General features: G+C 46.5%; 1 protein-coding gene across 12 annotated transcripts in view; it reads right to left on the reverse strand.

The window, feature by feature from the left end:
• LOC118505845 (homeobox protein cut) overlaps positions 1-27,329 on the reverse strand; it is a 156,682-nt gene that overhangs the window by 41,731 nt on the left and 87,622 nt on the right. The window contains exon 1 of one of the 12 annotated variants that reach the window (XM_036042216.1): positions 5,013-5,544. The exons of the other annotated variants lie outside the window; for them this stretch is intronic. Coding sequence (XP_035898109.1) covers positions 5,013-5,099 — 87 coding nt within the window. The 5' untranslated portion in view covers positions 5,100-5,544. Of the gene's footprint in view, positions 1-5,012; positions 5,545-27,329 lie in introns of those variants that run through there. 12 annotated transcript variants of the gene reach the window in all.

Genomic DNA, 27,329 nt, shown 5'->3' on the forward strand with positions numbered 1-27,329 from the left:
CTTCTCCAGCCCTGTCCGTCCAATCGTGACTGAAAAAGGCGAAAGACAATCGGAACCGTCCCGTCTCTCCGTTATCCTTTTGCCTGCTTCTCCAGGTTCTTGGTGGTTTCGCAAAAGTCGAAGAGATGGTTCAATTTATCATTTCACATAAATATTATTCCTCTCACAGCATCACACCAAGCTCCCGAAGTGGCTCAGTCCGTAAAAGAAGAGGGACAGGACTGAATGACTGAATGATCTTCACCCATCACCGCCCAGTCCAGGCCCACTCCCAAGTCCAGGCCGATTTGAATGGTGCCGTCAAAATCGTCCTTTCCTCGGAAAGTTTGTGTCCGAATCCTCGGGCACAAGAAAGGGGAGGAAGAACCAGTGTCCTGAGCAACGGTTGAAGGAAGACTGCCGGGATGGCTAGTGATTTATAATATTTAATAATAAAATAAATACCAAAAAAGCGAAGATGAACCCGGAAATGTCCGTTCTGTCTCCGTTGATCCTTGGACGAACGGGGAAAACTGATGGCGAAAAGCAATGTCACCACGAAGCCGAAGTCAGCTCCTCACTGCTCGGACTTCAGTCCCTCCCCGTTCGCCTGTTTGCGGTGTTGAAAAAATCGATAACCCCATCCCTTTGCGAGAGCCAGCTTGTCGCCTTTTAGATGCACTTTCTCCTGGCCGGTAGGGCCGCAACCCACTCGCTGTGTTCTCATCCCAATTTTCGTTTGTATTATGGCGTGTCGTAGTCGTAAGAGAACGGGACACGAAAAGATGGGTGACGAGATGATTTTTGACGAGCCGAACAAGGGCCAGGGAATCGGATCGGAGTGGATTGAATGAGTGAGTGCTGGTTGATTTTTGGAATACAAATTTTTAGGAATTTTGATTAAAAATATTCCCTCTCCCTCACGGCGACATTTTGAATGCTGGAAAACTATAACCCCCGACTGAGGATAGTTTGGCAATGGGTTGGGATGGTCAGCAATCGTTCGCCAAGTCTGCAATAAACGAAAAACTGGACCCACCCTTCAAAAGCTGATACTTCGTACAAGACCTTAAAATGCAAATTTTGACTTGATCATCGAGAGAGAGTGAGAGAGAGAGAGAGAGACAGAGAGAGAGAATGCGTGAGGGATGCTCAATTTGGAGCGAATGTACGAAGAAAAAAATATCCGGAAGGTAAGTTTTTATTGAATAAAATTACCCATCTTCGAAAGCTGGAGACCACCACCACGCGGGCGCTCACTGTTGCGTCGTTCCCGTTTGCACCAAAAACCCTCGAAAGGATTGTGACTACAATGAGAGTTAATTAATGTAATTATGGCCAAACTTTTGCGCCACGTTCGAGCACGTTCGTGTAAGAATTTCCCTATGGAAAAAGAAATCGAAGAGAAAGAAGGGATGTGAAGATGTAGCCATTCAAGACAGCGCTCATCGTGGACAAAGTAGTGATGAATTTAATTTTAATAAATTTGCAGCTCTCCTTCAGGTGGGATAAAGGCTCAGATGGCGGCAACGGGAAGTAAATGCTTGCCATCAGTTGTTGCAGGTGCAACTTTTCACGACACTCTGGCGCATTTCGTTGAGATTTGTGAATTTCTGGCGTACCGAAAATCGGGCCCGGTGACTTCGATTAATATCGCTACCGAACGAACGTCAAGCCCGGCTGTCAAGAGCTCGTCAGTTCGCACGGTTCGCAGACTACTGCGCCTCACAGACACATACACCCTCATTCCAATCGATTTAAACTCCCCGGCTCCCAACAAGGAACCTAGCGAGACGGATGTACAGCACTCTGAAGACGCTCTTGAGATTAGCTTTCATCGCAAACACCAGGGATGTACCGGGGCGTGCGGAACTATCGCTCCAATTCCAGCTCAGCACCTTTTCAAAAGGCCAATTCCCATACGTAAGGCATTCCCAGCCAGTCTGCCCTTCCGACTAGGTCTATTGATATTGAAATCGAATTCAATAAATTAAGTCAAGTATGTGATGTATCTGTTATAATTTATTAATAGAATTATTAAGCAGAAGACGATCCGATATGCTAGAGCGCTCGAATCGAACTCCAAGCAGCTAATCGTGATGCTAGCAAGTGCTTGGATGGAATGTGTGTAATTTCTCACCCACTTCCCACTAGCATCCCACTTGTGTCTTTGTTGGAACTTTCGATTTCCTTGCTCCAAAGGCGAGACATTGACTATTCTTGCCGTGGCTGGCGAGAGTTCCTATTAACATGTTGTCGTCTATCTTGCATTCGGCACCAGCAACCCCATGTCTCGGTGTTCACACGACCACTGACACGACTGAGCAAAAATCGAACACATCTTCCAGCTTCCAGGATGTGTCTTTCACCCCAGAGCGGGCTGGAATCTGCAAGCCTTTAGAAATCCCAATCCCAAACATTAGCCAAGACGATGACGATGATGATTTGCCGCACACATCTTAGCCCGTTTAGGTGTGTTCCCGGCCGAAGGAACGATATTCAAAGATAATACAATAAAATTGAATATTAATTGAATGATAAATAACGCCTTTGAATGGTTTTAGTGGGAAATTTGAATTTCTAAGACAGTGTAAGGTGCAGTTGACTGGAGCTACCCAGTCTGTCCGTGCACCTACGTGCTTGTGTATGTGTGTGTCTGCGTCCCGGTTTGGAATTGAAATGAATTACTAAACCAATTTATGAAATATATGCTACCGAATGGGAAAGTGGCCCATACAGCTCTCGAGTTGTGCTCAGTTACATCGTCTCGACTGATGCACAAACTCAAAGCTGACAGTCCGTTTTCATAGAGCGCAGCCATTGCGAGCGGGAGTTGGCGGGTTCGTGTGATCGTTGTGACAAATGGCCGCACGCAGTTCGGTGGGGACAACGAGCTTTGGTGGCGAGAAATTGGAATACTAAATTGATCGTTTCCTTATTTCGATAACTTGTTATGTACGTGTGTGTGTGTGTGTTTTTGTGAATGTGTGTGTGCACATAAATAACAAATGGCGGTTGACTGTTGTTCGTGAGTCTGGTCTGGTGGTGGGCACTTTGCTGAATGAACTTTAACTGGAATAGATGGAAAATCATCTCATCTCGGGTTGCGAGATCGGATTTGATTGGGAAGCGACTGCACCAACACAGCTGCAACGTGTAGAACGACAAATGGCCATCAGAGGGCGCAATGGGTAACGTTTGTTGCAGCAGTTTGTGAATTGATATGTTTCATTATTATCAATTCAATGGTCAAAACATTTTACCGTCTGTTAGATACATTAGCGTGGCGTGTGGTTTGGGGCCGTGGGAAATATCATGGCGACCAGAGAGCTACAGAGCATATCGAATTAAAAAAAATCCGTTGCAATGATTTGCAATGTTGTCATTAAATTACCATTCGTGGAAAACTTCTTCACCATTATCTATTTCGTTTTAAAGATGACAAGTATTGAGTGACTGATATGAAAAAAAAAACGGGGACATAAATCCCAGAACTTTCAACCGGATGTAATAAATTATTTCTTCCAGCGCGTCTTTTCTTCATCACACACACATACAAACGCCAGGCTCTATTTTCTGCAGCACATAAAACACCGGCCAAAATAAAAAAAAAACAACAACAACTCAACATAAATGCATAAATTCAATATCATAATGACAGTGATGGAAGAACCTGGGAGTGAAGGGCTAAAGAACGTCTGGCAAAGGGAGAATGTGAGGAAAAGAACAAAAAAGTAGCGAACGAAAAGAAAAAAAAAGGTTGATCGTTGCATCGCGCTCGCGTTGCATCATCGGACCTATGCAGCTCCGGGGCTCGGGGAGAAGAAGCGTAGAATGAACGGCAGCAGCGGCAGCAGCAGCAGAAAGCATAAAACACCCGTCCAAATGAGGTGCAAGAAAAGGAGATCGGTTGGCTTGTGGCCGGGCCAGCAGTGGGCAAGAAAAAGCCGGAAAATCCTATCGAATGATTCAATGTTCCAGAAGGAAAATGCGTAATGAGCTACAGTAACCGACTGAGTCGCTGGAAAATGAATTATGATATGCATTTCTTCATAGTTCCTGTTTCTTATGCACTTTTTTTCGTGTTTCCTTCTTGTCGGTTGCTTGTTCTTGGATGTGCTTTTTTTTCCTTCGACGTCGCTCTAAAACACGCTCCAAAGGGGTGTTTTGCTTTCGATTCGGTATAAATAAAATCGAGCCACAGCAAGGTTCGACTTTCGGTTCCACTGTGTTTGCTGTTGCGGTTCAGTTCATTTGACGTTTCGTCCCAACAAGAACGATGCACCAACGCGTCTATGCACTATGCATTTCCAGCACTTCTTGGGTCTTGGGTGCACTCTTGGCCTTTTTTCTCTGTCCCTTGTTTTCTGCGCGAATCTGTCGCACTGATGTTTTCTCCTTCCTTTTCTGTGCAAAACTCAAACCGCCACAAACCGCAAAGGAAGGACCCAAAACATTTGATACACAGCACACACAAAAATGTCTCGTCAAGTGCAGCATAATTTCGCGGTCATGGCACATGGCACGCAACGAATGCATTCCATCTCCCCACACACAGACACACACACACTCGTACACACACAAACACACACAAAATGCTCCACTTGACGGAGGGACTTTCTTCTTCCCAACAGTTAGTTATGTGCAATTGTGCTATCTTCTCTCCTCAAACGGAAGGGTGGACTAAAATTGATTTATGTGCAGTTTATTCCAAGTACGATAAATTATAATTTCTTCCTCCTACGGAAGGCTACAGTTGAACAGTTGAAAAAACGAAAATCGTAACTTTAGAATGCTCGAGAACCGAACGCAAACAACAACATTACACCATCACACTCACTCATCCAGAAAAAAAAACCGAACGAAATATGGGCAAAAACTGAGGAACTCAACAAAACACTTCAGAAACACTGGCACAGAAAATATTAAGCCGAAGGAAAAAAACTGAAACGATTAATTTGCCTTCCGGGGTAATTCCAACTTCACGCAATTTTTATCGGACTACTTTGGCTTGTTTTGACGCTTATTCTCACCTCCATCATGGCCTGCTGTGTGCTGGTAGTTGAGGAAAATGAGTTTCTTCTTTCCACCACGCTACTGCTATCATTCACCACTGTCATTGACGATTCTTTCACTAATAATTATTCACGCACGCACGCACTCACTCACTCACTGTGTAGTCACGAATTTCGGAAATCTTTCTCAATAATTGATATCTGGTGCGTTATGCTGGCCGCGAGGTTCGTCTCTTATTGCCAAAGCTCGTTGAAGCTGATTTACGAGAGGAGAAGAATAACAATGCTTTGCTGCTACTGCTCACGGTAGAAAACGATCACTGTACGATGCACACTGTACCGGGCAGCAGGGTGAAAGACGAGCGAATCAAAAAAACGCACGCACGCACACAGGACCGTTACCGAAAGCGATTGACGGCCGCAACACATACAACAAACACCTGCACTACGCTCGCGTCCAACGATTCAACGACCCGATGCTGATACCACCGCCGCATCACGGACCGCGCGCGCTGATCGGAGCCGCGTACCAAAAAGATGTGTTTCTCTGTGTCTGAGAATTCGTATTCTGATGTTGATTGTTTATTTTCCGACGACCGAACCCCTCGGATTCTGCCGCCGGGACGGGTGTGAGCAGGCGCGCAAGTCCTGCCGTCGGAGCGAGAAAGCGCGAGGCACGCGTGTGAGCGCGATGGCTGAAGCCGGAACCCCGGTGAAGAAAGACGACAGCAGCAGTGAGAGAACTCACGAGCGATTTTCTCACTATGCGCCGACAGAGAGCGCACGATACCGTACGACGAATAGGGCGATCTCGCTCGCGTAAAAATGGGATGGGATTTTCCCCTTCCACCGGGAGATTTTTAGCTCTTGTTGTCGATTCCTTTTTCGTATCGGTTTTCCGAGTTCCCTCTTCCAATCGCTTCGTCGCTTCGGGACACTCTTCTTCGGCGATGTCGGCTCAGCAAGGACTTCCGGGGAAAACAGCACGGAAAGCCCTCTGTACTCATTCAAGACAGCTTTAATGCAGCACAAGCTTGGTTGCCAGGGTAACCGATCGAGTCTGCAAACGAAGGCCTCGGAGAAGACCTTACGAGCGAACGGTTTAAAGGTGCTCTCCGGTGGAATGTGAGCCAACAAAACCGTCCTGCTTTCCTGCTGTGACTCCGCGCCACGTGAGCCTCGTTGATAGTAAATCATCGCGCTTCATTACGAGCGAGTTAATTTCCATTAGCGTTTACACTTGTCGTCAGGTGATAATATTCGTCTATTTGTTCGGTGCACAGCGGCAGGCGAGCGAGTTTTAGGTTGTTTTTGCGACATTGTTCCAGTTTGGGAAATGACCAACGCTTGGGCCACTTATCATTCCCCATCATCATCATCATCGCCATCATCGCCATCATCGTCAGCATTGTCACCATCGAGCGGCGAATGGTAAGCACTAGCGCTCGTTGAGAAGCAGAGTCCGGAGAATGACTTGTTTTGTGGCTATTTGATTTAGTTGAGCCAGAGCACCTTTTTTCTGTTGTTGTGTGGCCATCACTGCTCTATTTGCAGCTCTTATCTGAGCGTATCATAATCATGAAATCAAATCGTGTGCCCAACAAGTGTAGGCAAAAAAGCTCCAAGTTGGCGCTTTGAAAAACAGATTGTAGCACGAGACATGGGCCTCACTGCAGATAACACCAGTACGATGGTGAGGTGGGTTGGAAAGTGAGTGTGTCTGTGGGGCTTGGTGTGCATGTGGGTGGGTTGAACGATAAAATCCACTGCCAGGCTGTTGCTCGGGCTGGCTGTCGACTCGGATGGAACAAACATTGCACGTCTGTTTGACAAGAGGAGTTAACAATAAATTTTATTAATCAATGTCACTTAGTATCTGCTCTCTTAAATGGTCGCGTTACGTTTTTTTCTTCTGTTTCTTCTGCTCTCTTCTACGTCTTCTTATTGACACTTCTGTTTTCCCCCCTTCTCGGCAAGCTCAGTTAACCCTTGCCGAAAGACGAAGACGCAGCGAACGACTTTGAGTTGACGCGTTTTGAGGAAGGAGGATTAATTAAACATTAAACAATTAACCGACACATTAACCGACCTCACCGTTTTTCTGTCACCGAGCGTTGGAGATGGAGCTGCTCGGTACGCGAGGCGAGTTGGTAACTCGAATTTGATTTAATTACTACGGATTGCGTCCTAGTGGGCTGGTACTAAGGCCCGGGCGTGTTGCTAGTGGCTTGCGCAATTGTGACCCACAAAAAAGCTGACACACACATGCACGCTCATCGAGATACGCAGAGTCCAAAATGTACAATTCTCGAGCCCGATTGCACCACCGGCATCACCATCGAGACAGCCTCCCTTGGGTCGGGGGTCCATAATGATCATGTTGATCGTGGACGGATTTATGGCTAGCTCGTGTCATTCGCTCTTGAGCACACACTGGAGAGACGCAGAAAATGGTTGTAAGAATTAACTAGAAGCTGTGACAGTGCGTTGCAGTGTGTGTCGAGTTGGTTTGATTTATGACCAGGTGGCCTGGCCAGAGCGTCAGGTGCGAAATGGGTATCGTCATCTTAAGGATGTGGAGGGTAGAAAACGGAAGCATTTTATGCTGGTGAGCTAAGCGAGCTGATAAAATGGTAGCGAGGGTTATCAGCCAACAGCATCCACAAATAGAATGGGCAGCTCGAACAGGATGGAGAAATCGCGGTCTTGATTCCAGTGTACATAATGACGAGCCGAAAAAATAAAATCGTGAAAAACAAAAGCAATTTTATTTGTACGAAAAGTTTTTCCCTCGAAACTCAAACTTGATGTCAAGAAATCACATTTCAATTCATTCTCGAACCGAAGGCAAAGCCCAGCCAGATCAGTGCCACTTTGAATGCTCATCAGCTTTCCATCTTTCCGCACGAAACGGTGAAGGATTTCTATAATTTATTTTTATAATTGATATGCAAATCCGTATCCGTTCTCAGTGGAATTTTTCGGTTTCGTTTGCGTACAATATCTTAGCACGGATCTGTTGTGTGGCGTGTTGAGAGACTAGAAAAGAAGGAAACAAAAACGAACCCCGAATGGGAAACGGAACGGATCATGTTTTGTCTCTGGCGCGGTTTCCTTCCGTTCCTTGCCGGGTGCTAGAACAAAAAAAGTTTATCTATATTTTCCCGAGGTTTTCCATCTCGTGGCTCGTGGCTTCTGTGCCAGGTTTTGGAGAGGTAGAAGTAATTTCCAATTCAATACATATTCCATTCCACAACACTCAAGCTCACATACAAGCTGACTGGAAGGTAGGGAAGCGAGGCGGAAAGAAGGAAAGGATGAAAAAGGATCACAAATCTACCACCCAACCACCCCAGCACACATTTAATTTCCTAATGAAAAATATAAACAACGAGGATGTGTATGGATCTCATTCGCTCATTCGGTCGTTCGTTCGTTCGTTCGTTTGGTTTGATTGTTACAGGAGCAACGGCACACACTCGCATACAAGCACCGTCTTCCACAGTTCTGTCATGCAGTCTTCATATCTTCCTCCCCCAGGAGAGCGCGTCACCAGCGCGCAATGGTTCTATTCGGAAAGCGACAGGAAGCAATATCGAAGCGAAATCTACATATCTACAGATGGAAGGAACACATCTCATCACACCCAATGAGCCCGGGGAATCGGAATCCTGCGATCCAGCAAGACATTTGCTGGGTGGAAGAGCGTGCGACGGGAAGGAAAAAAAGCGGAGGACCCATTCATATATTTATTATATAAAATAATCAAACGACAATTGGCGACAGTGGGTGGGGTTGCGCGACTTTTGCGGTGTTCTGTGGCAGATGGAAAAACCGCGGCTTAGAATCAACGATGCTCGCCAATTCGAAACAATACGCTTTCGAGCACGAACCCCGTGGAAATAACTTTTCCATCGTGAGTGCACGAAGAAGGATGGAAAGCAGGCTAGAGGCCGAGCGAGGAAGAAGTGTTCTGATGGCAAGTGAAATGACACACCATTTGAATGGATATCAGAACGTACCCCCATCTTTATGCTACAGAAGGATGACGATTAGTCGGGCGCCGAGGAAGGCAAGCGGAAAAACTCACCTACCCCCACCTCGCTGCGGAACAGTCGGTTCCAATCGGCAACAATTTCGGACCGAGAGTTTTCTTGTGCAGACGAGTGTATGATTCGATTTTTAATAATTTTCCATCGTGCACCGTCGTTTGAAATGGGGAAAAAGATGAGGGAAAAGTTATTATTCTCGATTCTCAAATGAAAAATCAAACCCCAGAGTCTCGCGGAAAAAAGGATAGCGTTGTAGTAACGTCGTTTGTGGCCTTACTCGTACTGAGGACGATATTCTTACGAGGACGATTTATTTCGATGGTGATGGTGGTTGCAATGTAAAAAGGGTTAATTTGTGGGGTTCGATGCGTAACGGAAGGGACAGAAGAGCCGGAAGGGTTGGGAAGGGGTGTAAATGCGGACCTTGTGTATGTTTTTGTATTGGAAGGAAAAAATCCACCTCAATCGAAATTCGTACACTGACTGGAAGACAACAGTTCAACTGTGAAGCCGAATCAAAGGATACCATGAGAAGTGGGAAAAGTATATACAGCACACACACACACTCATACTGGCACACATGTCTTCACATTAGCGATGATGAGGCAACTCTTTCATGGATTTAAGGCTCCGGTCTGCACATCAAAAGTCGTAATTCGTAATAATAAACATAAAAAGTCACTCGGAAAACGGACGAGGAAAAATAACCCTTTCTCGGCAGCGAGGAAAATTCGGGAGAAAAAAGGACGAGCGGCGCTTGCTTTGACGATCAAAAAACTTCCACCCATATATAGCGCTCTTTCCACAGACACACACAAGCACGCGCACACATGAGCAGCTCGAACCCAATTAATAACAGAAATTTGAATATATAATTCATGTCAGCCAAAAATTGATGGAAAATTCTGCTGATGCGAAGCGGTGGCGTTTGGTGGTACTTTTTGTCGGATGGGCATAGGGAACGGGATTATATTTATCCCTTTCGTAGCATCCGGCATGGAAAATTCGGCCTCTATGTTTGTTTGTAGTGATCGGCTCGCTAAAGGAGCTCCCTTTTATTCTGAAGTTGGACCTGCAACGTCCACTGCTTTCATCTTTTCGCGAAAATTGGTGTGCGTGTGTGTGTGGGCTGAATGCAACCAATATCCTTGAAGATTGAATTAAAACAGCCAAAAAGGACGGTAAAAATAAATCAACTTCAAAATCGATCCTCCGACACACCAACAAGCACACAGACACTCTAATCCCGCTTTCGCCATCTGCAGCACAGGGCTTCCAATTCCCACTGCTCGGCTGCTACTTTACATACACGGTCGGAAAATCCTTATCAGATGATGAGGTAAAAAATTACATCCCGAGGCACACAATCGCACGCAACGCACTCGCACCGTTAAAGAGTGAGTAATGGCCAAACACACGAGGTCGAAAAGGGCTTTCCCGGCTTTTTGGAGACGTAATGATGATGATTCCCACTCATCAACCCTTTCACCCTTTTTTCGGTGGCAACACACACACATACGTACTTGCGTACAATCCCGAGCGGAATACAGGGGTGACAGTTCCTAAGGATGAAAAGATTCTCCGTGTTTCGTAAGGGCTCGTCGATATTGTGTCACAGTGAGTCCTTCGCCATCGTCGTCGTCACCGTCGTCGTCGTGGTCGGGATTCTAAAATTCATCGACAAACGAACGCCGATCGAACGCTGAAACGCCACCCCGTGTCACCCACTCTCCCCACCCGTGAAGGCGGAAAAAAGGGTTGACACATCGATGTCTGCCTTTTGTCCTTGCGCCTTCGCTACCACCCTCGCCGGGTCGTGCTCACTACTGTGGCATTAATTTAGGATTTAGATTTATAATTCCTCCTTCCTCCCCCCCACCCCCCACATGATGCGTCCCAGGGTACTTCCTTCCTTCCTCTGTTAGCTGCGAATGGTTTGAGGACGACACTCGAAGCGAAAGGGTTGCCACACTGCCCTTCCTTCGAGCCTGCTCCTCTCTGTCCCTCTCTCTCAGGCCGAATGATGATGAGGATGATGGAATATATTGGTAAATTTGGAAATTTTTCATTTTTCCAAGATGCGAATGCGGGTCGTATCGGGATGAGTTTTAAAGCAGCAAACGGGAAGGGGATCGACGAGAAGGAGTACCGAGGAGGAGGAGGATGAGGAGAAGGAGGTTGTTGTTTTGTCTTTGTGTGTTGCTGTGCGGGGCCAATCGAGTATGGAAGGGTAGAACAGGGAATGCTTGATTTGTGAGTTCTTGGGGGATGGTGAGGGTGAGCGGGGAGGGCGGCGTTCGTAGGGAGGGATGAGGAACTCTCCCCGATTCGAATGCTGATTCGGTCTTGGTGCAGAAAGTGGGCAGAGGAAGTGAAGTGAAGTTGAAGTTGATTTTGGTGAACATTTGGATGCTCTTGGCTTTCGCAGAAAGGATCTCCTTGTATCATCTTCTGCTCTCGTGTGCCTGTGTGTGTTTATGTGCAGATCGTATGCATGTTTATGTATGTGACTCTAGGGGGTCGTCTCTTCCGACGACGACGACGATGGCGACGACGACGGCTGTTGTTTTATTACAACTGATTTTTCGCCAGAAGCCAGTCAACCGTCAAGCATCCATCCGTCGAAGTGGGTTCCACCGGGTTTCCCGTCACCGCCGGCCACCCTTTCGTTGCATCTCCTGGTGGCCTGGAGTACCAGGATTTTTATTCTACCAGTATGAAGAGGACTTAATTGTGTCGCTCTTTAACTGTATCGCGACGTTTTTCCCAACGTAGCCCATATGAAGCAATGGGATTAAGAGACGAAAATTAAATATTACAAGCCAAAAACTTCGAACCCTCCCGCACCCCGGTGTGTCCGCCATCATCAAACACAGCGGACGCGTTAAAGATCCGGACCGTTTTAAAGTCTTTCGCCTTTGGGAAGACAGCTCTGCGAGGATTTTGGGATCGAAACAGTTTTAAATCGGTTCGCCAGCACAAGCCGGCACGATGTTTTTGGACGATGGAATCAGAAATCGATGGCATTGGGATTTCAAACGAATTCCTCCCCCGAGAACTCGTCAGCTTGCCGAGCATGGAAGCGTAATTTCATCAAGAGTTATGAGTTCTTTCATCTTTCACCGCTGATTCCGTTCGGAAAAAAGGAAAACGGAAAAGTGGGACGAAAGGATGGAGCTGCAATTTGCAGCAAAGAAAAACATAAATTTCCCTAAAGAAGATAATTTTCACAAACACAGAATTTATAATTAACAATCTTGCCGTCTGTTCTCGCGCGCGAACGTCTTACCACGTGTTGTGGCTTACTTATGGGGCGGTTTTTGCTTCAGTCTTTCCTCTAGATGACTTTGGTTCCAATCGAAGACGCCAGGAAGACATTTTTAAGGGCAACTCACTCACCCAACACACGGTGGAGCAAAATGCCGTGTTCGGCATTGCAGGGTGAAAAATTGGATCGAAGAAGCTTAATGATAAAAGTTTTCGGTGTAATTATATTGATTAAATATCGAAAAATGTTTGATGTTTTGACAGGGTTCAGCGGCGGCGGAAAGGCCGCAAAACGGACCGCGTCTCGGAATGACGCTTTTCCGCGACACGGAAGACACCAAGTTCCAGTTTTAATCATGATAAAACTTGTTCTTGTTTTAATTTTTGATTGATGGATTATTGGAGCGTTTTTTGGGAAGGCGTGGAAGAGATAGGGAGTTAGAGAGCCGGATACATGGATCGATCCGAACGCGACCTCCCCTGGCGAAGGTCTTGTCAAACAATCGAAGAAAACAGGACAGGTTGCACCCACCCATCAACCGGAGCAGAAAGGGTTGGCAATCCGGAACGGTAATCAATATTTACGATTGACGACACGATTCTAAAACATTCCCTCTCGAAACAATGGGGGGTCAAAGTCACTTTCTAAGCTGGTTGATAACGAGTCGAAGCCTGGACGGGTTGAGCTAGCGCAGGCGGCAAGATTAAGACGAACGGCGCAACTTTGTATTTACCGTTTTTGTCCCTTTTCCCTAAAAGCATCGCTAATGGAGCCTTGGATGGTGGAAGTTTTGCTGGAAACGACGCAGCTCCATTTTTTATCTACTCCCAATCCGGCGCTTACAAAGTCGTGCTAATTCGAGCAAACGGTCCAACAGCAAATGACGACAGCAGCGGACGGATGGATGGGCCGGATAGATGGTTGTTGGTAGAAGTGATTAAACGCGCGTGATCTGAGAGCATGTCAAAGTTTTGGTTTTTTTAAACGTTTTTCGGGGAGGCCATACTGTTTGTCCTTCCGATACAGATTTGATAGTTAACGTCGAGGCTCCCACACAGCCAGGGGCTCTCTGTTTCAGCTCGTCACATTTGCTTATTGTCTTACTGGCAGAGGATCGCAGCATGAATCAAAGAAGAGCGACCGAGCGTTGCACGCCCGTAGACCAATCGTTGGGGCATAAGAAAAACACTCGCTCGTTGGTTGGGATGGTTAGTGACGATATTTGCACAGCGATTTTATTGACTTCATTTTCCTCGTCGATTCGTGGCTCCGCACGGCTCAACACAGCGTCGTCTGTGCGCTGTTCAAACAGAAATTCAAACTGCACGCCAAATCGGCTGATGATTATTCGAAACGACAACAACAGCAGTGAAAAATCAACCTCGGAAAAAGAGTTGCACGACGAAAAAGTTGGTCCTTCGAGACTTCCCGGTTCGTTAGGCTAGCAGGAGGCCTTTAAGGAACGCGTCCCCTAGTGTCGAGTGTCATTCAGAAAGGAGTATAACAGTAAAATTTAATAATCCAACCTTCAATAAAAGCATAAATCCCTTATTCATGAATGTATCAATCTGTTTTTCCTTTGGCCCAGCTTTCAGTGGCACTGTGCTCAGGAACAGCGACAATTTGGTCGTCGTCGTCGCCGTTGGGAGGGCCAGAGCTGTGGTGCGTTTTTTAACGGGGAGTGCAATGGAAAACTTTTCCGTCTTTCCATAGACGTGCTAATTACCGAAATTTCAGAACCTATGCTTCGGAGAACAATATCGGGACTAGGCAGCACGTAGAGGGGACATTCGTTCAAAAAGCAGATTGCAAATTGACTTCCCCACTGGGGTTGGCTGGTTGGTTGGTGGGTGACAATTTTCCAGTCGGATTGATCTGTATAAAAGGGGAAATTATCAAGTCATCGTGCTCCCCGAAAAAAAGACGCCTTTCCCTTTGTTGGAGGTTTATGGTTTTACGATCGATCTGGCGCATTAGAGTGGTTTTCTGGCGCACGATTTCGCCGATCGACGACGTCAAATGGCGAGTGTCACATGAGTCGTGCGCGAGCGAGCGGCCTACTTTGCCCGCTCAGCCAACCATATTTGCTCAGCAAAACGATAAATTGTACGTTGGCGCTGGGTAAACGCTTGGCAAAGGCCACTTGGCGCAATGAAGCTCAATTATCAGTCAATGATTGCGCCGTGCAGGCGCTCGCCAAAGCTTAAAACGCACCTTAGCTAGCCTGGCTCGGTTGGTTGGATGGGTGGGTGGATTGATTTATTGTTTGTTAATTTTCTTAACCCTTCTTTCCCTTGTCCCACTCGGTTGGCTTCTCCACCATCGGCCTGGGTACAAACACTAAACAAATCATTCACCCATACTGGAGCAGCCTGAATGATAAGCGATGGAATCGTCGAGCAGACGGAACAAATGAAGGGAAAAAGCCACGAATTATCACACACGCACACACCTAGTCGTAATAGGGGAGCCATCCAGCCACGTACCGCTATTCGTCATGTTTGTGCTGCTGCTGACATCAGTGTGCGACAATAATTGGGGACAATAAATTAGTACATGATAATTTGATAACGTTTCTACTGCAATGGATACACACGCCACTCGAGTGGAGTCAGATGATCAGCTAAAAGATGCTGATGTGATACAAGCGGGCGTTAATTTATGGAACTAACTAACACAACGGCACTCTTTTTTGTGCCAAAATGTTTTGTGCTGTGTGGGCAAGAGTTTTCCACACTTGCCAGGTGTTATAAAAAGTAATTACCGCAAAAATTTCGAACGTTCATCATTCGGCAATCGATGTAGAGTGGGAAGACCGGCAAGAGTTGGACGAGTGTCGCGAAAAACGACGTAAATTCCAATGTCCAACCAGCCAAGAATTAAATGTAGCGGATGATTGGATAATTTGATTGGAATTATTTATGTACTTTCTCTTGTCCAGTGTAGTGTTCTGTCGAGTGACTTTCCCGGGCACCACATTTCCGTCCTACGCCGAAAGAAAACCGTCCAGAGCGCCTTCCGTTCTCAATCGTCTTCAATCGCAAGCGACAGTTACGTACGCACACACACACACAGTGGGACACACTGGGACAGAAAACTCCCCGAAGGACTGCTAGTGCACCAGTGACAAAACGCAAAGACAACGAGACGGAGACCAAACTGATACAATGAATAATTACGAAAAGGATATTAATTTGATTTATATCTTACGTCATGTTTCATTAAGCAATGCTCACTCGCTAGCGTTCCTGCTCTCTCTCTCTCTCACACACGCACATGCGTTCGAACAGCTCACTCGTTCGCTCACTCACTCAGTCAGTTCGATGCGTTCTTTTACACTTTCATCCGGCAAGAGCAGCATTAGAGCAGCGAGCGCACAGATCGCCTTCTTTCCTGCCGGATTCGCTTCAGTAGCATTCCTTTGGTGTTTGGTGTTCTCGTTTGGCATTTTTGGCACCGGCAGCGGCAGGCGATAGTCAGGCACGGAACGGGATGGATTTGTTTCCTATTTTTTCCTCCCCGTTGCCAGAGTTTTCATTACAATTGAATTAATTTTTGCGTACTTTTCTCCGGGCGAGCTTCCACTCGTTTGGGGCTGATAATGGAGAACGAGACCGAGCAGGGACGAGATAGTGTGTCACGAAAGTGCAGGCTTTGGGGAGTGACGGTACATCACCAGGAGAGTGTTTCCGTCGTTCGAACTGAGATCCGATTTTCGATGTTTACGCACGCTTAGGGCGGGTTGGAACTGAGGGGGAAGGTAGGAGTCGGAGTCGCAGAGGGAAGCGAAAGGATGCAGGATTTTGAAGGATTAGCATTTCAAAAACATCCACGCAGATAGCATCGCTGCAGTTGTTGCAGCCCCATCCGCTTTGTGATGGAATGTATCTTGTCTATTCCGTTTAAGGCAACCTGCTCCGACCCACTTGTCCCTTCAGTTTTCCCCACCCCAACCGACCCAATCGAGCAAGGATGCTGATAATTAGACTTTCGCAACGAGTCAGCGATGTTGATGGGTTGATGTAAGAAGGAGAGAATTCGGTTTGGTTTGGTGCAGCGTTTCGAACTGGTTGGGAAAATCGATTTTCGTTGCTTCAACACATCTCGCTCCAGTTTTTCAACCGCCCCACAAAAACTGAAGGGTTTTAACAAAGTCAGAAATAGTCTGCAGAATCGAGCTCGTTTCGTATGTTTTTAAGATTGTTTTTTTTCTTGCTTGATTCGCGTTTCCATTGCGTATCTTTCAATCAAATCGTGGAACAGTGTCGAAAAGTTTTAACGAAAGGCGCATAGGCGATTTATTCCTTTTTTTCCCAGTCGACATTCTTGGTCGAATTCTTCCAAATCGTCAAATTTTGACAGTCGTCAAGGCTCGTATGACCACACACACACACGCGCGAGAGTAGGGACCAGCCCGTGTGCAATAAATATCGTTTAGTTTGATTGACATTGTGCTACAAAATGCCACACCAAAAGCTTGCCGGTTCGACAAACACACATATGTGAAATCACGGAAATCACCTATCGAAACCATGTTGGGCTCGTTGGATGCGAAGCGATAAAAGTTTTCCCTGAGATGTTTCTTTTTTCGTCTACCTACCTCGTTCAGAACCGTTGGCATGAACCGTTTTGGCATCAATTCAAACATTTCATAATCAAATTGCTTCTTTGGCTTCTTTGTTCGACTTTTTGTTAAGCAGCCACCATAACCATCGTGGCCCAAATCTCACAGCCAAACAACCGAAACACAATCCTTTTTCTCGCAATTCGCTGTTCGGGTTTGGGGATGCATGGATATGCGGGAGGATGTTTTTTCGATACATGATTTCCGGAATTTCCGGAAAAAACTTTTCTCAAATCAACCTCTATGCGCCGCGCACGAGTCAATATTGTGTCCGGTCGGCGATGGCTGAGTGACAGAATTTGTGCGAGTCAATCAGCTGTCGAAAGGGAACTTTCGAAGGGCGTTGTTCGTTTGGCGCAAAGCTGGAATTGATTTTTAATTTGTATTCCGCTTGTACTTCTTCGGACCTGAACTCGTCGGGGGTTTGTCGGGAAACAACTCGTCTCCTGACGGACTTATTGCAAGCTAGTTTTAGCTCTCCAGTGCCAAATCGTTGAATTCCATCAGCTTGGAGCAAAGTGGCTGAGAGGGTGGGGAAAACGAACCGGAAGTAATCTTAGATTAGGAACGGTCTTTCCTTCTGCAGGCAATTTCAACTGGGCGAGGGCCATCCATCCATCCATCCATCCATCCATTGCCTGACGTTCGTTCGTTTTAGGAATAAGAAGAGCATAACGAACCGTCTCGAAGCAGTAGGACAAAGATAACATCGAGCTGCGGGAGTCATGTCATCCTACCAGTGGTGAGGTGTAAGACACTTTGGGAAACGACATCGCAGCTGTCCCTTTTCTTCAGCAGGGACCAACAGCATGCAATGAGATATAAATAATCTTTAATGAATTAAAGATGCAAAGACGGCTCTCCCGGTGCGACAGCACGAAGATGGAAATTCAATAACGTTTGATTGGTTCTTACATTGGCAAACCAAGCTGGAGCAAGTTCTTCATTCAGAAACATTCACATCCGATTACGAGACACCCCTACCGCTTCCACTGCTTTGTCGAAAATTGGGAGATTTATTTAATCATCTGTGCAAAATGTACGTCAGGAACTAGAAGCGCTCCAGAACCAGACAGGCGAGTGTCAATAGCCTCACTTTCGGTGGGAATTTCAAATCTACACTCAGCTCAAGCTGAATCAAGACTACCCGTGGCTCGGGACATCAAAGTTGATCTGATCGAAGTGAAGTTGGGAAATACCAGGGCGCTTCCGATTCCGGTAGGCTTTCCGCGGGAAAAAGAAGTACCTTGCGGGCGCCTAGGACCGACCCCAAAATGAATATTTTTAATTGCCTCCCACGAACGCAAGATGCCGCTGATTTGACGTTGGTAGTGGTGGCGGTGGCTTGTGGAATCGAATCGAAAGTAATCAAAATTCAAAGCAAGTAGGAAGCGGCAGGAACGCGAATCTAACGTTCAAACGTTCCGCTCATAACGGATTCCTTCAACGCCAATGGTCGTACATCGTCGTCTTGGCCCGCGTTTGTTGATGATTAATTTGACGCAAGCTGGTAGTCAGCCGAGAGCCTAGCTGCCGTATGGGGTGGGAAGGATGTTTAAAGAGTTTTAATTTTATTTACCCATCAATTGCGATAGATGGGAACATAGGCCACCAGGCGGAGGGAATGCCAATTTCTTGATCTTCAATTTCTTTCATTCCGCCCAAAACTAGCCGCAAGTAAGAGTATGAAGCTGTAAAACAGCTTGCTAGTACAAAACAGTACGTTTACACACGAAACAACACAATAAACTTCGAACAGCTCATTAATGTTGTATAACTAATCGGATGTTCGGGAGTGGGTAAGCTTTAAATGTGTCATAAAAATTCTACACATACACACGCATACAAAAACACACCCGGAATGAGTAATTCAATTAAATCTACCAGTTCATTGGCTTCGTACGTCGTCGATTGACCGACTCTCGTACGAAAACAACCTCCGACGTCCGGTACGCGTCCGGCAGCGAATCATCCCCAGTCGGTTCGTGGTCGAACATTGATCGCTAGGTGATCAACCTGATCATGAAATTGCCTCAAATCTCAAAACGAGTGCGAGCATTTCCACAGCCCAACAACGCACGCATTCGAAAAACGGCATTTGGTTCCGGTCGAGCGGAAGATCTTCGGTGTCGGCCACTCTTCTAGCTTTGATGTAGGCTTCCGAAAACCTTAGTCAACCAGAACACAGATCAGTCTGATTCTAGCATGGGACGCGAGAGAGAATGAGAGAAAGAGAGAGCGAGAGAGACAGCGAGAGATAGCAGAAGCGCACGAATTCATCATTAAAAATCAGCTCCACACTTCTGATTACGCTTGATCAATAAAAATTCTATTAATCTATAGTCAACGGTGCGGAAAGGAGACTTCGACTGATTATCGGAGGCAGTCGAATGAATGGAGCAGTCGGGAGCATCGATTCGATTTCCACTAATTGCCGGCCGGCCGGTTCCAGTTCCTCGCGCACCGGGACGCGGGACGCTGTTGGTGAAAAAAGAAAATTCTTTTCCCTCTTTCGCAACAAACAACTTGCCAACTTGCCAAGTCCAAGTCTCTTGGGTCTTGGAGTTGGGGTGAAAAACAGCGACGGCAAAGTTGCAATTTGATGCGTGTAATAAATCTATCCCGCCATCGTCAGCTGGCCACCACCGCCTTTCGCTGCCTTCGCCTTCCTGCAGGCCATTGAATTTATCCTCCCTGGACACGCAGCCAGCACCCGTGTGGTGGTGCAAGTTGCTCGGCATTTCACGAAAGCCTTTCATGGTGCCCGGGTTGATGGGCCAGTGAAGTGTGAAGCGATTCGAAGTATTCGAGAGGCATCACTCACTCGCTCACACGGAAGCTCCGGATCCGCTTCGGATAGGAAAAACTGGCCACAAAACACCATTCCTGACATTTCTCGATCGGAAAATGATCGTTTGAAGATGGGCCTTCGCGGCCCGGCAAGGCATTTCGCATTCTTGCCGCCGTTGGTGGATCGATGGAACCGGCGCACGACGGCTACGGTTCAGCGATGCGATCGGATCGGACTATTAATCAGCCCCGGCATTGAAGGGGAACACCGATACCGGGCCATCTCCTCCCCAGACCAAGAAGTCTCTAATTACACACGAAATGAATCGAAAGAAAGAGTGAGAAAAACAAAGCACACCTGCGGATTCATTGGGTTAAATGAATTGTGAAGCACTCAGCCCGTCTCGGTGTGTGTGTGTACGTGTGTGCGATCGTGGCTAATGATCGTGGCTGGCAGACGAAGACGCGACCGTGCGAAGCTATCGAGATCGAAGTGCGTGAGTTTGCCAAAACACAAAGGGTAAAAAGGAAAACAAGAAAAAAAAAAACGTTACACAGAAAGAAATGACTTCAGAGTGTGGCCGGCCGGCTCCGTCGACCTCAAAGCGGAGTTGCGGAAACGGAACAATAACAAAAGCTTTTAACCGCAATTGTTGTAAGGTGGTCGTGGAAAGCAGATCGGGCAGAAATTCAACTCCCGGGCGTCGGGTGAGCATGATCGCTCTGGTTGATCTATCAAAAATCATTCGAACGAATCGAAATAAAACCGATCTTTCGCTCACCACGGCTGATGGTGATGAGCGAAAGATTATCTGTTTCTGGGAAGGAAATGTTGGACAAAGAGTGAAAAGAGGCAAAGAGTCTGACTGTCTCATCCAACTCACTGAACAATTGATGTACGATTGAGCAACAAAGTAGTGGCGCAGGATCAGTAGGCGATCGCTTGAGCGTTTGTTAAATACATTCAGAATGGGTGCTTGGTCGCTGATTCTCGAATATGCGAATCAAATCGAAATTGGAAGCAAAACTATCTGAAGTCATGAAAGCAATACGGCCAGGCCGTTCTTTATGAATAAAAAAAGCCGTTCTTTATGAAAGTCATGACAACTCGAAACGTTGTATTGAATGAGCTAATCGCTTTAATATCTTACTCATATCCTCCTTCTGCTGTAAAGCAAACAACTGTAGCAATACAAACAATAGATAAGCGGGCTGGCGCTATCAAGCTGTTGCTGGTTTAAAGCCCCACCAACAAGTGTCAATGCCGTCAGCTTCCGATAGCAACAGGTATGTGGTGGGAGTGTTGGATAAACAGTGCAGCGAGCAAAACAAAGCAATCACAAACCACCGCGGGACAGTAAATCGATCCCGATACACCTCCACCTCAGTGTCAATAGTGTTGTGTCATCAGAAACCGGAGCTACGGATTGGAAGACACCAATAAAGCACCGAAACGAAGCAACGACCGAAAAAAAAAACTCTCCCCGTTATTGATGGAAGCGCAAAGAACTTCCCTTTTCTGTTTTCCCAGAAGCCACTCCAGCAGCTTGTGGTCGAGGAAAAGCGTTCTCAATTTCAACCGTCTCACACTCGAGCGCACCATTTTCCATCCATCTGTTGATCGCGATTTGTGAAAATTGAATAGAAACTGAATACCTGTTGCAGCGGCAGAGCCCTGGTCGATGTCACTTGGCAGTCGCTTCCCTGTCATCGGATGCCCTGGCTGTTAGTGCTGCTTTGAAGTGCTTCCAGAAGTGCACGATATCGATACGGTGAGCACGTCCGACGACACGAACCACCCGGCACGAGGCGCTAGGGTGCAGCAGAATAGCAGCAGCAGCAGCAACGTTCACATCGAGCCATTCCGATATTGCATATCGGATCACACACACACACACACACACACAAGGCACACACAAAAAAAGGAAAACCGAAAATGAGACACAAACTCCGGCTTGGTGTTTTGGTGAGTCACATGTTTGCACCCTTTTCGTTTGCAGCAAAATCGGGCTTTTCGCTCTTGTCACCGGGAGGAAGAAATCGATGCTTTTGCAAATTTACACTCTTCAAACAATAACCGCCCGAAAAAAGAAGAAAGACGGTAGAATGAACACAACCACAGAAGCCAATTCCGGTTCCGACTGTTATGGTCGGTGAAGGTTGACGGGTTGTTTTGTTTTCTGCCTTTTTTCCTCTCTCCGTGTGTTTCGACTCGTTCGATGACACTTGCACGGAACACGTGCTCTTGGAGTTGCCGAGAGATGTTGTCAAAGATGGTTGGTGTACTTTGTGTTACCTCGCGGACGCGCTATCACTAACTAATAATAATTCGAACAAGTTTCGTCTGCCAGAACCTTATTCTGACGCTCTCTGGAAACGCACACGGAATATTCATCGAAATACCAACACACAGACGCGCGTCAAAGTTCGGCACACTGACACAAATCAGCTCGATTCATGCGATTGGATTCAGAAGCGTGACAGCTCTGGAGTTTGGTAGTGGCCCGTCACGGGTGGCAGCACTTGAGGTATTGGGCGAAGGAGAGATGGAGAATAGAACACACTCGTCAAGATTGTTTTGATGGGAGATAACATGGGCCACTTGGAAGTGACAGGCAAAGGGGTCCAAGAAGCATGAATGGAGCCCTCCAACTATTCATTCATAGATTTTTGGTGACGATCGTACGCTATCATTGGTGAAGAAAATATTGATCACCAACACAAACAGGCATGGGCCCAATTGATCGTACGCGGCTTTTAGCAATTAGGAATCAATCACCATTCATCGATTGCACAACACGTAGCAATCGCATCCAATCAGTTGGATTATCGCAACCCTAAACATAACACCTCGAGCAAGTAAAACAAATCAAACGCCCTCCTAAGCCCCTAAGACAGCATCGATTGAAGGACACACGCGAAAGAGACAATGAGAACAGATTAGCAGCATCAACAGCAGCGGGAACGAAAAAGCCGCCGATAACCTATCGGTTTCATGCAATTATTGTAGCGAAACGAGAAAAACACCCAACCGAAGCGTCAATAAATCCTCCTGAGCGTGTCTCGGTGTACGAAACCAACCGACTCGGATCCAGATCCCTCGACTAGGCCCCCTCTAGCTGAACGGCCACCAAATGTCAAATGTCAATTTATGAGTCTGATTCATGTGTCTGTGTGTTGGATGGAGTTCGAAATTTGATTTGATTAGAAGATCAAAAGGTGATCGATGATCGATGGGCCGGCGAGCCTGCTGCGATCGATGTTGGCACAAGATCGTGTTCACTTACGCCACGTCTAGATGTTTGGAACGAGGTTATCAGGTTGATGTTTTCGTTCCTTTTTTTCGGGGTCTAGTTTGAACGAAATATTACCCCAATGATCTCGCACCTCTTTCGCTGCTTCCTGCTCCACGACAAGAGGTCGATTATTGATTGGAAGTGTGCGAAATGAATCGTTGCTGACGTTTAGTTTCTGCGGTACGTTGTGTATGGTCCGGCTGGTATTTGTAATGTAAATGATAAGACTCGCATCAAGAGCTGTTTGCCTGTCTTTCCGGAATACAAAACCAGAATACCCGGTCAATTGCGCCTCCATTAGGGCTAATGATATTTTTCATTAGAAAAATAATATTCAAAATTGCACTAATATATCAAACGTAATGGTTTTTCGCGGTTCCTTCACCTTGGCGCTCGGTGGAATAAAGCACGTCGGGCCCACCTGCGCCAAGGGACAGGCGACACTGTATGGCGCGTGAAAAAGGGCGATTATATTGTTTCGCTTTTCAAAACGTTTTTCCTTTGCTGGCAAAAGTGGAATAGAAAGAAAATGACACCACAGTCAATAGGCGGCTGTGACAGGGGGCACCAAGGTTTTGGCTGGAGAATCACCTGATTACCAATTGCGTCTCGTACGACTGCTGCTGCTACTTCTGAAGCCATTTGCTAACGATGGAGATTTTGTTCCTTTCTCACAGGGATCTTCAATCACACACAAACACACACACGCCGGTTTGGAAAATTTGTCGACGTTGGGAAGAAGACACGCAGACTCACCTGAAAGCAGGAGAATAAGAGAAAGAAAAAATACATTAGACATAGGATCGTTATTAACGTTTCCCGGGTGGGCAGACCCGGCAGACTTCGCCGCACCAAGCCGTGAACCGTTTTGGGTGTCTGTGGCCTGATGAAGTGTCGCGAGTGAAGAAACAATTTGCTCGATTACTTTGTAGCGAACGCCGTCCGAAAGGGTCCTTCTGTAAGGGATCGGCTGTGGAGGAGTAGGGGAAGGGGTGGAGGGGAGGTCTTTGAGGGGGGCTCGGGGAATCGCTTTTCTTTCTTTCTTTTCTCTTTATCAGCCTCAAATCTCAATCACTGGAAAACAGAACCACTCACAGCAGCCACTCCGAAAACTCCGGTTCCGTCTCGCAAAATGTTGACATAAAACAAAATTCAACCGATTGTAAAGAGAAGTTGTCCTCCCTTTTATCTTCCCTTCCAATTGCCGCCAACCCTTCTACGGTGTATTGTTTTGTACGCTCATGCTATTCGTGCTCATGTGAGGTGATGAGGACGCTCGTGTACAAGTGCGCCTATTTCGAGGAACGCGAAATCCTTCATTATCAATCGCAACACCGCTCGCCGGCTGCAATCCTTTTTTTCCACTGCTTTAGCGATTGGGTTTCGCACACGATCTTGTCTCTAATGAGTACTTGATAGGAAAATAGCGCCTTTCGAAGGGCATAGACAAAACCAGGAACGTGCCTTCGCGACCGTATCCCGAAGGCAGCAGCAGCAGCAGCAGCGTGAGGCGGAAAATGCAAATCTCAAAGGAGTGTTTCGTTTGACGTTTTTGTTTTCTAGGAGCTCTGGCGGTCGTTGCTCGTGTAAGGATTTGTTTGTGGGTGTGTGTGTTTTTTTGTTTTGTTTCACAAATCTCCGGGGAAAAATAACGCACCACACATCGACAAATTGGGTTCGCGCGACACCGGACGGAATAAGGGAGTTTTTTTGTGTGTGTTTTCTTGAATGGGATGGAAACAGCGGATAGGCTGCAGGAAGGATGCTGCAACCGGGCCAGGCTTCGTCATTGACTTTCCGTCACTCTTGGATGTGTGTGTGTGTGTGAAGGGACATGTGCACGATTCGTTAGTTCGAATTCTTTGGAATCGCTCAAGGGTTGTCGCACTTGTTTTGTTGCGAAGCGCCGCATGCAGTGCCGACGGATTCGGATTAACTGTTAATACAAACCAAACACCCGCATCACGCCCATTAATGGGATGGAGTGATGTGTCCCGCCACTCGTCACCTTGGCCCACTCGCCGCACATATTCATCACCATTCAATGCTGTGATTTCTTTGCACGTTGCACACGGTGAAAAAGAATTAATTAGATGAAGGCTTCGTCCAATGCGCTTTGCGGCTTCCTTCGGCGGGGTTTGTTTGCTTTCCACTTCTGTACGATAAAATAATGGTTTCGCAGCATTGAAAGCAGCCACCAACAGCCAGTATTCGAATCCTGTCACTTGGAAAGTGCAACACGGGTTCTCAGCACACTTGAGGCCTTGCGCCACGAAGGCAACACGGGGAGTTGCATTAAGGTTTGCTGCATTCCATTCAAATTCCTGTAGAGCTTACTGGAAATGAATATGCTTATGATTAATTAAGACACACACAGGATGCTCGTTTCTCTCCCATACAGCACGGGTTACAGTGTGGATGACCTCGACAGTCACGTACAGTTGCAATTAAGTTTGGTGGCGTACCTTAAAAAGGTGTAAATTTGAAATGCGGTGTGATAAGAAACGTCGTTAAGTGGTAAAACCAAACACCAATGAAAGTTTACAGGGCATAATGCTTTCTTAGTGTTAACCTTAATATAGTGAAAAATATAGAGTGTGATGAAACAAAATTTCAAATTCCTCAAACCCCTTAACAAAATGCTCTCGTTTTTGACTTGTGTTACGAACCATTATTTCTTTCTAATGATTTTTTCTTTGCGAGATAATTAGCGCTGTTGAAAATGACTTCTCAGGAAAGCATCACCAGCACCTTCCATACTGTGGTTTGATTTTAGAAACAACATGCCCAGCTATCGATTTGGAGTCCTTTCTTGCCCACTTCCGACACAGAGCTGCTGTTCTGAGCAGCTCGTATCGACCGTTTGGGATGATCTTGACGCTCGTTGGCGTCCTTTCGTCTCTTCTCCAGTAGTTTGATTGCTGATGCCAATTAGCCTTCGGGCGAGGATTCCCTTTTTTGTTGAATGAATCCTTTTCCCGTGCCATGGGGTTGGAGTTGCTGATGAAAAACAAAAGATATCACGAACCGAAACGCAGGCCGAAAGCGATGGAATCAGAGGCTGGAAATCCTTCGAAGGGTAGTGGCTGATGGCCATACGTGACGATTTCCAATGTATGTTCGCCTTTTTTCATCCTCAAACTCACACACACAGTCGTGATGGGGAAGGTTCATTTTTCACCGAAAAGCAAAAAGGAAAATTTACATAATATATGTTACGATTTCATATTTTACCCCGTTTTCCCGCCCGTTTCCCACCAGTTACCACGCAGTAGACTGAATGTCTTTCCTGAAACCCTTTTTAGTATCACACACACACATACACATACTCTCATGGTTGAATTCAAAAGGTTTCGAAGCGGGAGAAATATTTCCTGTCTTCGACCCAGCCAGCCGCAGTTGCGTGAGTTTAGAAGCTTAGAAGAGGAAAATGATTTTTCATTTGTTTCTCGCTTCGATACCGGTGCCCCTGGACCGGGCGGGAGATGGATTATTTTATTCGTCCAATGAGACGATCCCATCCTGCTACGAAGATTTGAACGAAAAAAACGAACATTGAAAAGTGAAAGGAATATAGGCAAATTCGGTTGCTCCCGTGTCCATCCCGTGCTCCACCCAGTCAGTGGGGCATCCGGGAAAGTGGTCAAACGAAATATACGGTTAAATATAATAATAAATGTATGAATCGAGCAGGAGAGTATGGCAGCCTGAACCAAAAAAAAGGAAGCTTTCGATCCCCGAAAAAGCAAGAGTTTGCCGTCCCTCCCTGGCTGAGAAGGATGAGAGGTGAGTTGGTGAGGTGTGTACATATTTCATAAATTTTTCGGTACGCATTACCGTATGATGACCATTCGAAAAATGCTAAATTACCGGTACCGGGGCACACAAGCGGGGGTTTTCCAGGCAAAAACCGAACCTTCCGTATAACTTCCCGCTCAAAAGTGGTGGTTGCCAATGGTTGCCCTATGGATAATAATAGGGAAAATACGCACCGGCGTTGTGGAAAATATTTGTAGCATTATAAAAACCCCGACAGGAACAGGAACGATGGAGAATAAATAGAGTGAAACTCGACAAAATAAAAGTCTCGATTCGAAAGAAAAACAACAACACTACCGACATCGAAACCTTATCTACGGGGAAAGTTGCAGTCCGTGGACCGGTTCCGATGGGCGCATGATGATGAGGAAATTTATAACGATAAAATATTTATTGAAGTATTATTGTGATACGAGCTAAACGGGCTTCACCTGCACGGTTATGTGTTTGTGTGTGTCCGGGTGGGTAAAAGTTGCTCTTCCGGCA

The sequence above is a fragment of the Anopheles stephensi genome, chromosome 2 (assembly GCF_013141755.1).
Source record: "Anopheles stephensi strain Indian chromosome 2, UCI_ANSTEP_V1.0, whole genome shotgun sequence".
NCBI lineage: Eukaryota > Metazoa > Arthropoda > Insecta > Diptera > Culicidae > Anopheles > Anopheles stephensi.